Source organism: Ictidomys tridecemlineatus, chromosome 12, assembly GCF_052094955.1.
Source record: "Ictidomys tridecemlineatus isolate mIctTri1 chromosome 12, mIctTri1.hap1, whole genome shotgun sequence".
NCBI classification, from domain to species: domain Eukaryota; kingdom Metazoa; phylum Chordata; class Mammalia; order Rodentia; family Sciuridae; genus Ictidomys; species Ictidomys tridecemlineatus.
This window is the reverse complement of record NC_135488.1, coordinates 115,278,797-115,294,596: the sequence shown is the minus strand read 5'-3', so window position 1 is coordinate 115,294,596 and position 15,800 is coordinate 115,278,797. Positions and strand designations below refer to the sequence as shown.

General features: G+C 36.0%; 1 protein-coding gene across 13 annotated transcripts in view; it reads right to left on the bottom strand.

Moving 5' to 3' along the window:
• Kidins220 (kinase D interacting substrate 220) overlaps positions 1–15,800 on the bottom strand; it is a 111,882-nt gene that overhangs the window by 13,022 nt on the left and 83,060 nt on the right. For 6 of the 13 annotated variants that reach the window (XM_078029712.1, XM_078029716.1, XM_078029718.1 and 3 more), the window contains 4 exons: positions 9,435–9,566; positions 8,197–8,295; positions 6,488–6,724; positions 1,170–4,166 (listed from right to left, as the gene is read on the bottom strand). In XM_078029712.1, the coding sequence (XP_077885838.1) occupies positions 2,904–4,166; positions 6,488–6,724; positions 8,197–8,295; positions 9,435–9,566 (1,731 nt within the window). In that variant the 3' untranslated portion in view covers positions 1,170–2,903. Of the gene's footprint in view, positions 1–1,169; positions 4,167–6,487; positions 6,725–8,196; positions 8,296–9,434; positions 9,567–14,318; positions 14,352–15,800 lie in introns of those variants that run through there. The other 7 variants (XM_021727752.3, XM_078029711.1, XM_078029714.1 and 4 more) reach the window with 2 other exon arrangements.

Sequence of the window (15,800 nt, the reverse complement as noted above, 5' to 3'; positions counted from 1 at the left end):
ATCCATGAATTCTTAAACTCTGGGATATTTCTAAAACAGGCTGAGAATTCCTGGTGTAGCCAAAAATTATGTGGTCTTAAAACATTTTGAATTTAGTATTTTAGGCAGAAAAAAAAAGGATTTAATTTCATTCAAAAATTTCTAACAATTAGTATTTGTAAGGAAAAAAAATCAAGACAAGAAATACATTGTACTGTAGCACTACAGCATGCAAAAGAGTTCTCAAGAAGAGAACTGTGAATATATTCTAAAATTACTTGGCTAGGCAATTAAAATCATTCTGACCACTACATAAACAAAATTTACAGAGGTAAAATATAACCTGAAGACAAATTTTCCTTTTAATATTGAAAATGTTGGTACAGCTATGAATGCTTAAATTTCGCAGTATAAGAAAGCTGATCCTTAGAACACTCAGCAACATGAAACTTGCCTCAATTGAAAAATATCAACAGTTTCTTTTCATTCCCAGTCTTCTCCATTGAAGAGGCTACACTCAGAGGTAGCACTCTGTAAGGCCACAGTGAGCACGTCTGGCTTGAGAGGGTGCTGCACCAACAGACCTGAGGCCTACGGTGGGGGGAGAATGATTCCTAAAATATAACACTCCTAACCGAGGTAATACCTCAGGGATCAGAAGGACTACAGCATCAATTTTCTATCATTTTTCATCCAGCTTAAAGCAGAATTGTGCATACATGTGAATCAGACTGAGCTCTGCATTATAAATAGATATAGACACACACACATTGACACAAATTCAAAGGGATGATGGTGACTCAATAACCCATCTGGTTTGTCAATTTCTGCTCAGTGTGAAAAAGCAAACTTGTCCTGAACATTCAGTAATAAGCTGATATATTCCAGAGATCTGGATAACCTGCCCCTTGGAGCTGCAGAAAAGCACCATCTAGTGCTCTTGATATCAACATGCTCTTGGTCCCTGAAGTTTCTGGAACACACCATTGAGGCACTGGGACCTCATAGCCAGATTCTCTCAAAAAGACTCACAGAGGCAGTTTACAACACTCTGCCAACTATGTGACTGTATGTGAACCTAAAGTCTTTACAAACTTTAGACATGAACAAAACACACACACAAATTACTTTATTTTTAATCAAAAGATGAATCATCGTCACTGTAGTGAGCATAAATCCATGAGTCAGAATAGCATGCAATTTTTTATTATTTTCTAAATCTATTTGTACACTTAATGCTCCAGTATTAATTTCACGAACAATATAAAGAATATCCTCCCCAGTGACAGTAAACTGCAACCACTCACCTAAAAAGGAACAAAACTCTGCCTCTGAAATATTTACCGATTACACAATATTGAAAATGAATAAACACTGTAAATGTTAAAATATTAAAACTTTAACATGTCTGCCTTTTTAAACATTTAAAATATTTGTTAAAAGATCATGCAGAATAAACACTTCAGGAAAATGCTCCATGACACTCAAACATCAAGGCAATGAAACCCAAAAAAGCAACTATCTGCACAATGACTGGGCACATAAATAATTTAATCAGCATAGCATATTAATAAAATTGATTAAGTGATAAACATCACAAGTATAACACTAAATCTAGGTCACGTATCTGTGATCTCACCATCTACAATCCTACCTGTGACTTAGGATCTACTGCCAGATTAATTCTCCATAAAGAAGTTATGTTAAACCGACAAAAAATGTTAATGCATGATGACAGGCTATACTTCTCTGGTCTACACAAAACTTAAATGTGATCATTCTCTTCACTCTGCTAACAATAAATGGAAAGTATAGAGTTTCATAGTCATATTAGTTTTACCTTTTTATAATTCTTGCTTTGTTACATGTCTTTAATTTTTTTTAAATGCATTTTATTTTTTATAATTTTTCCCTGGAATTAACATGCTGATTTAGGAACAGATGAAGTAGACAAATTCTGCCCTAATTTAGAAATTATTCAGTTTTACCTAATATTGCCTTGCTATTTGTCACTAACCTGATTTCTTCATGCGCTCATTTCATTAATAATTAGTGCCTATTATTCATGTACCCCTAATTCTCCAGAGAAAGAATTCGTATTTCTTTCCCTCTCACTGCTAAGCTCACTAAGAAAAGTTAGGCATAGGTGAGAACAGACTAGGGTGGCTTCTAGGGCACAGGTGGATGGTGCTGGGATTTGAAGAGAACTCAGATACTATGGAGGTTATCAGTCTGCCCGCCCCCACCCCCATTCTCCGAACAGCTCATAATAGCCTACTTATACTACTATGGGTACTGTTGGCTCACTTTCTTGTCAATTTTTAAAGCCCTTCTTGTTATATATTATATGGTTCTACTTAAAATTTAAACTTCTTTGATAAGCAATTTGACACTATATAAAACACTGATTCTCAATCTACTAAGTATTCCTTCACCTTTAATATCTGGGATACTCTAAAATATGTAAATTCTTTCCTAGATTAAACCCCTTAAAAACAAAATTTGCTTTTCTGCTTCATCTAACAGCATGATTTTCCTTAAATGTTTGATGAATGAATGTTCTACAACAGGGAGCACTAATTTTTTCTTTTGCAAATTAAGCCCTTTAAATTCAATAAAACATTTCTGATCTATCTTTATAGCATGATCTTGTCTCAAAAAGTTTTATGGAGTTATGTGCCAACAAAAGACTTTTAAAAGTAAGGTTTTATGCTGCTAAATATAGAGACAATAGAGGCTGGCTGGTGAACTGCCATTTCTTAGGTGTCCTCTGTTGTAAAGCACATACTTCTTTCACCAAAGGCTTGACCACCTATTAACAAACTATAAATGAAATGCATACAGGTGATATACATGATGGTTTCAAAATATAGGACAATTTTGTTATAAGTATAGTAATACTATTCCACTTTTCCTTGCTTTTCTTAAAGAATGCTTTCTCTTTCTTCTCCGAAACCTGTACTATCAGAAGGTGCCACTGTATGGAGCTCCGGAGAATCTTTTGAGAGCCTTGTGTAACTTGAACGCTGGCTACGCTTGTGTGTCATGCTTTTTAGATTTTCATTCTGAACAGCAGTTGGGTTGGGACTGGATCCAGGCCTCAGAATGACTTGAGAAGTCTCCCTCATTCCCTCCATTTCATCAAAATTTTGATTGGCTCTATTAGCTGGAGCAGTGTTGTTGTTCAGGGTCATGGTACTCGGGGTTCGATTCAGATTATAGGTCTTCTGGCACGCAGGCCAGCTCTCTTCAGGGCTGCTAGCTATCAGGCTACATTCAGAAGGGCTTTTCTTGTCTTCTGAGCAAATGGACATCCGAGCTATTACTGGATCTTGCAGGCCACTCAAGCTATGTGGTATTCCCCTCTTCCCACTATGACTGTCATCTTCCAGCTCAATGAGATTTGCCTTTTCAAGCTGAGAATCATCAGCTGCTTCATTGTGCAGAGAGTGATTGGGAGAACTTTCGTTGGATCTCACTCCTGAATCCGATGAATCCTTCTTGTCAAGGAGGGCATCAGATAAATATTCCTTAGCTTTAATGAAGGTTCTGATTGGCTCCGTGCTGTGTTCTGGAGACTTAGATGCTCTCTCTGCTTTGCCTTCAGCTTTTTTCTCTTTGTCATCTTTAAGCAGTGGAGTATTATCTGATTCTTCTGCACCAGATTCATCTTCATCACTTGGAAGTTTCTGATAGCGCAGTCCACTTCCCTTAAGCTTCAGATCTGTCTGGAAGAGACTGGACCTTTCTGAGGATTTCTTGCCTAGAAGTAGCTTACTACCCGACTGGTCAGATTTTTCATCCTCTTCAGTAATAGGATCCAGGGGCGAGGCATCATTAGTGGAAACCCCTGATGATGAATAATCTATAACGTCCCCCCTCTTCATTAAAAATGATTTCCTCCCATCCTCTTGCTTTGGCTCACTTTCCTTCCCCTTTTCTTGTTCTAGATTAGAATGAATAGAGCCCCCTGATGAACTCTGACCCATGTAATACGTGCTATGTGGAGAAGATCTGCCACTAATTGTTGTAGACCCTGTGCCCCCTTCTAATTGGGACATTTGAGCAATATATTCTCTATATGCATCTCTATACTCGGCCTGCACCTTATCAGTAAGCTTTGAAATTTCAATACTGGAATCCTGGGAATTGAGACTCGAAAGACTTGGGGTTCTGCGAGTTTGTGACTGTGAAGACAGAAAAAAAAAATTAAGAATTCAAATAAGCAAAAAAAAGAAAAAAAGAAAGACATAACAAACATCAGCTTAGAAAACATATATATACAATAACAATTTTAAATCATCAAAATACCAAGTTCTTTTAAAAGAACTCTACCTAACACATGTTAACAAAAGTGTGAACTTACGACTGATTCTACTGTTATTAGGAAGTTTTATGCAAATTTTAATAAAAGTAATTTATCATTAATATTTAAAAGTATAATTAAAGTTTATATTAACAAATAATACTAGCATTTATTTTCATAATGTTACATTTTCAAATTTTATTTCAGGTAAAGTCACCTCACTGATAAAAACTCCTCTTGGAAGAAAGAAGGACAATGAGAGTTAAGACATATCTCAAGACAAAACACTTGCGTCTTCAAGACATGATAGAAGGAACCTGCCTCAACTTGTGAGACATGGAAGTTTCTGTCAAATTTCAATCCAGAGGAAGAAAATGTACTTCAAATGCCAAAAAGGAAGGATTTAAAAGGAATAGAGTGTAACAGAGAAGACAAAGATTTCTAATAACTGCAATGAAAGCCATGAGGCCAGAAGCTGGGTCCTAGTCAACACAGAAAATGAAATAATTTTAAAAGTCTGACTTCCAAAATAAAGTTTTGGGATTAAAATTGCTTTAGATCCCCCGAAAGCTAATAAATGAGCAATCTACAAAGTACAGACTGGGAAACAGCAGTGGGCTATGGAAGAAGAGGCATCACAAGAGTTTAGAAAGGGGCAAGAGCAAAGCCTGATCCTGGACAAGAAGCAGGGCAAAGCCTGCTCTGTGGAAGGTCCTGGACCCTTGAGAAGGCTCCGGACACTGTCAGATAGGAAGGACAGTGCCATCCTCCATCCACAGTACAGCTGTTCCCAAAGGCAGAGTGTGGCCCCTGACAATGCTCTCTCCCCCACCCACCTTCATCCTCCCAGGAGTGCCCGACGAGCTGCCAAACCTCAGGCAGGAGACAGAACAGTGCTCAAGGCAGCAGCACTCAGGGGACCCAACATTCTTCTACGAAGCCAGGCTTCAAAGAGATGCGCAAAATAATCCCATTCTCACTAGATTTTGTTTTGTTTTGGAAAACAGCCATTCTTCAGAAAAATATTAATTATCTTAACATGTATTTAGTTTATTTTTAAATAAATTAATAAATATTTAGAAAAAATTTTGGTTTACATTTTTAACACAATAAATATTTATAGTAAAACATATAAACAAAATTCTTTGGGGTCCTCAATGATTTTTAAGAGTATAAAGGGATCCTAAGAACACTTAGGATCCCTTTATACTCTTACACACTGAGGACTGCCGCATGAATGGGAAACAAAGAACTTTCCGGGTACAGACGGAAATACCAGGAATAGTAGAGCTGAGGCTGAGATTTCTTAAGAAGTTTTAAAAGGAATCCTAGGGAAACGAAAGGCACTATTGAAACACAGATAAAAGAATAAAATGTGGGCTTTGTTTATTATAAAATACATAATTTTACCTGTGTTAATATTCAATAATAAAATGGTTTCTCAAATAAGATAGAAAGAAGAAAAAGGATGAAAAAAATATTTTTACTACTAAACAAAACACTCTTAAGAATGGTGGCCCTGCCAGGTACTGCTCTTCCTGAACACTACTCCCTCGTCAGCAGAGGTTCCTTATGATTTTGCTGTTTTCCTCCCTTGCCAGCTTCTGGACCCTGCTGTTTTCCACTAGTTCCTCTTCTTATTCTGCTTACTCCTCTCCTGGGTCTCTCACTTGTATTTCAGTTCTTGCTTCTCACCTGTCCTCCCTTTTCTAAGACTATCCCAAGGGAGATCTCACTTATGTCCAACAGCAGGTGACAAAGGGAGGACAATACCCACAAGGAGTGTGTGTATCCTGGAAAATCAAATTATAGGCTGGGTTCACTGGGAGGACGGGGCTAACTGTCAACGAAGATATGCTTCAGGCAATGATGAACTGCCCTCCCAGGAACACAGCAAGGGAAAGGCGAATCTGCAAGCACCCTCAGCACTGCAGCCCAGTCCTTCTTACTCTCCACACCATTGCCCTACTTTATTTTCACAGTTCTTGTCAATTTTTGAAACCTCTTATTTTTCCCTATTTTACTGAATGTCCCTTACCAGGTGAACACAGCTGCCTGAGAGAAGGCACTCCTCTATCTTGCCCACTTGGATACTCATTAAGCATTTTCAGAGGTGACTCTATTAGCATACTATTGTATTCTCAGTGAATCAAATACTGCCCTTATTCTTCAATATTATGACATATGCCATGCAGTAAATACCTGCCAACTTAGATTACTGTGACGCGGGGCGCCTTCATCTAGACCAAGTGTGTTCAGTTCTTCAAAGCTGAAGTTCAGTGTGTAAGGAGTCTGATTGGAAAGTTCAGTATGAGGCAATTCGCTGTGTGAAGACCGACGAGCAGATTCCCCATGAGGAATTGGGGCACTGGTGTTTTCATTAAGAAAACGGGGGTCTTCAGGGACCACTTGGTTTTCTGCATTTCTCATTTCTAACACCTTAACAGAAGAAAAGACATCATGTCTACATTGACAAATCACAATTAAAAGCTTTACAAATCGTTTTTAAAAATATAACAATATAAAGATATAACGGGAATGAGAAGGCACACATACTCTAAGTGAATATCTAATGAATTTGTACTTTAATAACACTGAAAGAATGGCAGAAATCATCTAAAATATATACAGTTCTTACTCTTAATTTGTCCATTACATTATTAGTTTAGTTAAAAATCTGAGAGCAAAACAAAATGCAACTGGAGTGTGTCAAAGAAACCCAGAGCTGAGGTATAGTCAAAGCATTAAAGGTAGATTTCAATCAGAAACTATTGCAGTGAGGAAGATAGCCTCAGTCTAGAGCTGGCTCATCACAGCGAGGCCAAGTGGAAATTCACAGCCAAGGAGCAGGGAGGGTTTGGTTGTAAAGAGGATTCTGACTCAACAGATTTTACAGAATGCTTGATGAAGGCAGGGGAGGGGAGGTTGGTAGGCAATGAGGAATCTGATCAGATACCAAAAGCAATCACATGTTGAGGCCAGGGGTTCCTTCTAAACCAATTAACAGGGATTCTTGCTAGAACACAGCCAAGTAGGCCTGGTAATGCTGGACACTGAGGGTTGAGGCCTGGAGGGCACATAGGCCTGATTAAGTAGGGAAAAATGAAGGAACTTTGGATTGTGCAGAGGGGAGGGAGGGGAGGGGGGAGGGGTGGGGCTGTAAGGATGGGAAGGACAGTAGAATGAGACAGACATTATCACCCTATATACATGTATGATTACACTACTGGAGTGACTCTGCACCATGCACAGCCAGGGGAATGAGAAGTTGTGCTTCATTTGTGTACAATATGTCAAAATGTATTCTACTGCCATGTATAACAAATTAGAACAAATTAAAAAAAATAAAAAGTCCATGTTAGTTAAAAATAAATAAATAGAAACAGAGAGAAAGAGAGAGAGAGAGAGAGAGGGAGACAGAGACAGAGACAGACAGAGACAACAGACAGACACACACACACTTTGGCAAGTGAAAGCATGGAGAGTTGGAGAGTAGTCTCTTCCTCAGATTTCTGGGAGAAATGCCCCAAAAGGCAAAGATTGCCACATACTGCCGTGTGTACTCTACATAACACAGGATGTTACACAAGTATAAAATTCAATTAAAAACACTTTTTGTTTAGTGTCGGGACTTGAACCCAGGGCTCAGTACATACCAGGTTAGTGTTCTAGTGTTTGGGTGCACCCCCAGCCCTTTATAAATTTTATTTTGAGACAGTATCTCAATAAATTGCCTAGGTTGGCCTGGAACTTGTAATCCTCCTTGCCTCTGGCTCCCCAGTAGATGGGATTACAGATATACATCACCATACCAGTTTAGGCCAGTGCTTGTTGGTTCTGGTTTTATACAATGTTGTAAATAATTTAATGTTTTAATAACAGTGTTATCCATATCATAATAAATATCTTACTGTGCTTCTGAAAAGGTGCCAGTCTCCAAAATTCATACTCATTTCTTTCTTCAGTTCATCAATATTACACTGAGCTAATACCCGGCCATTTATGTTTGCCTGAGTAAAAATAAAATCAAGTATAAAGACAAAGTGTAAAATATTCTGAATCACTAGTGATTAGCAAGTACTCTTATATTTGGTTTTAGAGTCATTAAAGACTACCTCTAAAAGGTTATCATCCACAAGATAGTAACAAACAAGCTGAATTTGCATAACAAAAGCCACTCCATCTTTTCCCAAGTGTCAAGCATTCACATAAAACATCACCCTTCAAAGAACCACCCACAAGCTAACTCTCCCAGCTAACTCCAAAACTATTTACCCTGCCATGGGTAGCAAGAAAAATGTAACCGTGGAAAAACTGATATATCTGGACTTGGTTGACCTCAGATAGGAGATGACTTCCCTGCAACCCCAGGCATCATCAATGACTTCCCTGCAACCCCAGGCATCATCAAACTGTGTGGCAGAAACAGGATCTCAAAAGAGACTTCCATGAATGCATTAGCCTTGCAAGTCCAAAGCTACATGCTTTCATTCACTGTGACAGGATCATAAATCTTATATGTCACAAAAATGTGAAGTTGTGGGAAATGTGTTGCTAGTGTGACCTACTCTGATAATTATTAAATATACAAATATAATTATAGGCCAAGTATTCTTATCCAAAACACTTTTGACCAAAAGTATTTCACATTTCAGAGTTTCCAAATTTGGGAATACTAGCATGGGCTTTTGGCATTGAGTAGTCCTAACCTGAGAATCTGAAATCTGAAACTTATATTAATCCCCATGTCCAAGAAGCTTCAGACTTCAGAGGATTTTGGATTTTGGGTTTTAAGGAACACTTCAACGGTTATTCTCAAGCCTCATGGGAAAAGATGTTCACCTAAATGTGCAGTCCCCTAGAGCTTTCAATTTCTCATCAAGGCATTTTTTTTTTTTTACTTATATTAGGGCATTTTTTTAAAAAATAGCATTGTAACTCAGCTACTTTCTTTTGTCCATTTGTAAAATAAGAGCTAAAAGGGCAATTTTTAGGACACAAAATCATGGCTCCTGCTTTTCATTTACAGCCTTGCTATTTCAGTAGATAGCCCCTCTTTGAGAGGCTTGGTTTGAAGTACGCCCTGTTCAGGGCCTTGTCTTCCACACCCACAGGCCGTCTCCACTGGGCATAAGGATGCGCGTATCACCTTTTTGATGGTAGCACAGTACTGAGGCAGCATGCTCTGCTCCAGCCCTTCTATTTGTTTCAGTTTCTCACATACTGCATCCACATTCATGGAATTCAATGACAGCACGGTTCCTGTGCCTGGGCCTGATCCCTAGATAGGTCAAGGAAAAATACATGCGTGAATACCATCTAATGCCAGATACATGAGGTCATGTGACAGAAAAATCATTCAGTTACATTTCTGAAATAAACACAACAAATGCATGTAACATGGTACGGAAACACCACTGGGAACAGATTTAGCTACTGTTTCACCTTAACAAGTAGCTTTTATTATAGCAGACACAGCCTGATCAAAACCACTTTTCTAAACTAGAATATGGCCTACACCAAGTTCTCCAAGGTTTATAACCTTTTCTCAAGAGAGAAGGGTCTTTAATAAGAGAAAGGACAACTGGTTATTATACGCCCATAATCCCTGCGACTCTGGAGGCTGAGAAGGGAGGATCACAAGTTCAAGGCCAGCCTCAGCAATGTAGCAAGAACCTGTTTCAAAATAAAAAGGGCTGGGGATGTATGTAGCTCAGTGGTAGAAGAGCGCCCCCTGGGTTCAATCCCCAGTACTGCAAAAAGAGGGGTGGGGAGAGAGGTGAGAGGTTAAAAGGAAAAAAAAAACATGAAAAATTAGTGATGCTTACATTATAGGACTACAAAAGATCAAGGGATCTAAAACTTTCCCTTCTAGAATATGTACAATGATCATGTAACTCTCAACAGTATTACTGCTAAACACATGTGAAAGTAAATAGAATCTAGAGCTGTTCTCATTTAAAAAGAAAAGTCAAGATAATAATTCTAGTACTCAGATGAAGAAAAACATCTGTTGTGATGACATACTATGGATTCGCCTGTGGTGCTCTCTTCAATTATGGTTGTGCACATGGAGGCCCAGGAGCAGCATAAACAGTGCTGGATTTGGACCAGAACCCAACTGATGAGGTTTTATAATTTCCTATTTTCTTTCATACAACTATTTTTGAAGATGTTTTGGGAACTATAACCATAATACAGAGAAGATAAACCAACTGATATAAAGGATAAAGATAATGACATTTCAAAGAATCTTCCTGTTTACCATTCAATCTAATCTTCAAATGATAAATAAGGTTTATCCTCAAGGGTATATTAATTTATTAATATTTTCTACTGCTTTTATCAGTATCTGGACAAAAAGTAGACTACTGCGTAGTTAAAAATGCCTGTTAGGCACTTGATAAACATTATTTGTCATGTGAAAACATAACATAGTATTCTTACTACTAACTGACAAATACATATACACACAGTATAGATACAGCACATGCAAATATTACATATAAGCATAAATACAGCCAGGGAAGCAGATACTATTGAATAGACAGGTGGAGTAGTAATTTTCTAAGTGTTAGGAAGTCTTATCAAGTTTATGAAGTATTTTACAGGCTCATAAAAGTTTATAGATTAATGACCTAGAATACACATTTCTCTAGACACATTTACTTAAGTTTGTTTTAAATTGATTACAAATTTAAAATGTTCCATATATTATACTGTCCAGGGCTGAACTGCTTTTAAAATATGAATGGCAAAACACTAGTTCTTCCATAATTTAGTTTTAATAACTCTATACAGAGTTCTGTTTTCTGCCTGGATGAGTACAGCCAATATTCAAAGTGTTAACTGTCTACTATCTACTATGGCAATATTTTCTATGGATTTTTAGTGCCAAACTTGTTTTTTAAATTTTTCTTTTAAATAGCTTTACTGAGAAATAATTCGCATGTTATATAATACTTTCATTTAAAATATTCAATTAAATGATTATTAGGTTAATATTTATATCACTGTGAACCATGACTACAATTTTAGAACATTTTCATTACATGCAATATTTATTCTAGACATTTTATACCAGCAGAATCCTATGTGACCTTTTGTATCTGACTTCTTTTTCTTACCATGATGTTTTTAGGGTTCATCCATGTTACAACATATAACAATCAATACTTTATTTTTTATTGCTGAATAATATTTACACACAAATATTTAATATTTGTGTGTGTGGTACTGTAGATTGACCCAGGGTGCTCTACCATCAAGCTACATTCCTAGCCCTTATTTTTAGATTTTAATATTAATTAATTAATTCTAATTAGGTATATATGACAGCAGAATGCATTTTGATTCATTGCATACAACTACAGCACAACATTTCACTTCTCTGGTTGCACACGATGTAGCGTTGCACCATATGTGCAGTCATACACGTACCTAGGGTAATGGTGTCCAACTCATTCCACCATCTTTCTTGCCCTCACCCTACCCCATCCTCCCCTTTGCCCAACCAAAATTCCTCCATTCTTCCCATTCCCTCCCCCTGATTATGGATCAGCATGCACTATCAGAGAGAAGATTTGGCCCTTGGTTTTTTGGGATTGACTTACTTCACTTAGCTTGATCTATTCTTAAAGTTTGAGACAGGGTCTTGCTAAATTGCCAAGGCTGGCCTTTTTTGATGCTCCCGCTTCAGCCTCCTAAAATCCTGGGATTACAGGCATATGCCACCACTGTATTACTACATTTATCTTTTAAATAATCTTTAATTCTGTCTTTCAAATGATTTTATTCCTCAACCTGTTTCCTTGCTCTGGATACATTTGCTTTTTTTGTTGTTAAAAAAAATCACAATAGTTTAAGCAACATAATAAGTGATTGATGTGCTGGATTATAATTCATATATGAAATAAATATTCACATTCCCTACTGATGTACCTAAATACTTAATACTTTTAGAAATCCAATTAATAAATGTGAAGAGAGAAGCAGAAAATGACCACCAGTCAAACATCACAATAATGGAGGTTGTATTCAAGATCCACCAAAGGATGTTAAAAATCATGGGTAAGAATAAATAGAAACAGGACATTTTTGGAGTTTCCAAGTATCTACTCCAAAATATTTGTTAATATGTAAAGAAAAAATAAAGCCTTACAGTGTTGAAACCTGGTAGATGTCACCTCAACCAAGTGACCCAGGTTAGCTTTCCCAGTGGCAAGGCTTGTGAGTGTCGGGAACCCTCTACCATGAGGCACTGGGAGGCCACTCTGTGGTCTTCTTGCCATGCACAACCTCCTTCCAACCATGCAGAAACATCAGAGAAACTCAAATTGAGGGAGGCCCTATAAACTAACTGACCAGTATTATTCAAAAGTGTTAATAAATGTTATGAAAACAAGGTAAGATCAGAGAACTATCACAGATTAGAGGAGACCAAGGAGAAATAACAGAACATAACAGGAGAGGCTCCTGACCAGAAAATAATATAAGCGGAAAAACTGATGAAATGCCAGCAAGTCTTGGTGTAGTACATAGTATTGTACTAGTTTTAATTTCTGCCTTTGATAATTGTGGAGTTATAAAATTCATTAATAGGGCTGGGGATGTGGCTCAAGCGGTAGCGCGCTTGCCTGGCATGCGTGCGGCCCGGGTTCGATCCTCAGCACCACATACCAACAAAGATGTTGTGTCTGCTGAGAACTAAAAAATAAATATTAAAAAATTAAAAAAAAAATAAATAAAATAAAATTCATTAATATTAAGGGTATACCATTTTTACATCTTTTCTTTAGGTCTAAAATTATTTTTATAGTAAAATATTGTTTAAAAAATCCCAAGAGTGACCTGGGGACATAGATCAGTGTTAGACAATGTATGAGGCCAAATAAAAAATTCCAAAAGAACTCTCTTTCAGATAAAGCTAAGACAGACAAGTATAACAGAAATAGACCATATTAACTCTGTCAACTAGGGTAAAAAGTATAAAATGACAGACATACATGCAGAATAAGATTCCTAAAATTCCATCAAAACTACAGTCTGACTTTTGATTATCTATTTATATAAAGTTGGGCTTTATCAAGGGAGAAATTATCAATTAGCAAAACTGTGTTATAATGTTTCTTTGAATAAAGAAAAACCAGTAATTACCTGCTAGGTCTTTTTTCCTAAAATAATCATAAATGATAAAATTATTTTGAAATCAAATAAATCTTATAACCAAAATAATGATTTTTGGTTAGAAATTCCATTTTTTTAAAAAAAAGGAGAAAAGAGTATAAAAGTGATAAGGAAATAACAAAAAGCATATTCAATAATTCAGTAGGCAAATTCTTACTAGAAACTAAATATATTACTTTTCAAATACAAAAAATAACTCAAATGATATATTTTAACATTTACCATGCATTCTTACTTAAAATTTACCTGTTATAAGTAAAAAACAGATCACTTTGGCATATTGATTTTATAAAGCAGAATTTACTTTTTAAAATATTTTCTAATTTGGGGACTAGGGTTATGGCTAGGTGGTAGAGCGTTTGCCTCCCATGTTTAGGCCCTGGGGTCGATATTCAGCACCACAAATAAATAAGCAAATAGAGTGAAGGTGTTATGTCCATCTACAACTATAAAAAATATTTTAAAAAATTTTCTAAATTGTAAAGTGCAACGTAGCAAATGTTAGTTTAAACTGTTAAATATAAACTTCAAAATGTGAACAAATTAGAATTTCTCCAGGTATAAATAAGCAACAAAATATTAAAATTATTTTTGGGTAAATGTTTCATTTTATATTGTAAGTAGATTAAAATTGTACTCTGAAATGTTACCATCTTTGGTAAATTTATTAAATGAGCTTAAAATTGATTAGGCAGAAATGAATGCCATGCAAAGTCTGAAAGCAACTGTTAAAATACATCCAAGGTACCAAAACAAGCAGAGGTTAAAAGCCAAGCATGAAGAGGCCAGTGACTGCTTTTAATAGTCTAGTAAGGAGAGAAGGAGAGCTCACTCAGAGTTGCTGTACCTGTCTCTGTCTGTTAAACCCAGAGTCACTCGGCTTTAAGGAAGGAATAAAACAGAGTGAAGGACACGAGGACAACATCACAACCACAAGCACTGTGAACCCAGGCAGCACCCTTGGCATGCCTCATATTTCCCCTTCACTTTGAACAAACCACCCCGACAGCATCACAGAGCAGATGATGCATACATGCGCGCACATGCGTGCGACCCACACACACTTATTTTCATTAACATGCACTTGGTAATTTTAAAGTTATAAAATTTCTCAAAATTTTTTTCTATTTTCTATTATTTTTCTATTTAAAATTCATATTTTCTATTATTAATCATGTACCATATAGTCAAAAAGAAAACTGGGAAATTAAATCTGCTATAAAAAGTCAATATTCCTCCTATATATAAGCTTAGAACTTAAAAACATTTAATAAAAGGGCTTATTTAGCTTATTATATGATTAACTTATAAAATGAAATATCATGTGGATAAGATCAAACCATGTTATATGCATATAAGAATATGCCACAATGAAATCCATTATTGTGTATAACTAAAATATACTAAAAAGTAATTTTAATTGCCAAAAAAAACCCCAAAACAAATATCTAGCTGCATTGTAGTTAATTGTCAGAGAAACACTTTTAAATGGAGGTTTGTTTCATTGGGTATGTAGACCATAACAGATGACCTATAACACCATATCAAAAGAAAGGCCTTAAGAGTCTCACAGTCCAAGAAATCACAAATGTGATGGAGAGAACCCACACACTATGATTAACATAGTATTAGATACATGAATTTTTTAAAATTCTAATTCAAAGCAAATAACAACTGCTGTTAATTTTTTCTATATGTATTTAATTGGTGGAAAGTACTCTTGGTATGTTTAAAACAGTCTAAAGATGATGACAATATTCTTCATTTACAACATCATTTTAGTAAAACAACAGTCAGGAGTTCTGCTGGTCTAATGTCAGATGTCTTTCTTTTAACATAATATCTGGAACTCATCATGAGAATCTCATTTTTACATTTATATTATCAAGCTGATTATAAATAAAATTTCAAAAAGTGACTATGGATATTTGCAAAAATATCATAAAAGGAGTGCTAATGAAATTATGCTTCACTATAACATACTCAAATCACAAGAGAATGCTACTCTTAACTTAGTTAGAAAATGTACTCTCCAAAGTAACTGAGAAATAATAATCTTGCCAAAGTTGACAGATAAAGTTTAGTACATTCCAAGGGAAATATTTTTTAAAACCCAGGTACTACACAATTACAATGAATATGATTTGTTATTTTTTAAACTTTTACATGTACTCTCAGCTATAAATGGTAACATTACTGTAATATTTCTGGTGAATTTAATTGAAGTTTATCAATTGTTTAGGAAAAACGTTTCTTAATTGAAATCTGACAGGAAAGACTTTGAAGCAGGAAGTAAATATACTTTTTGCTACACTTTAATAAAGGAAAA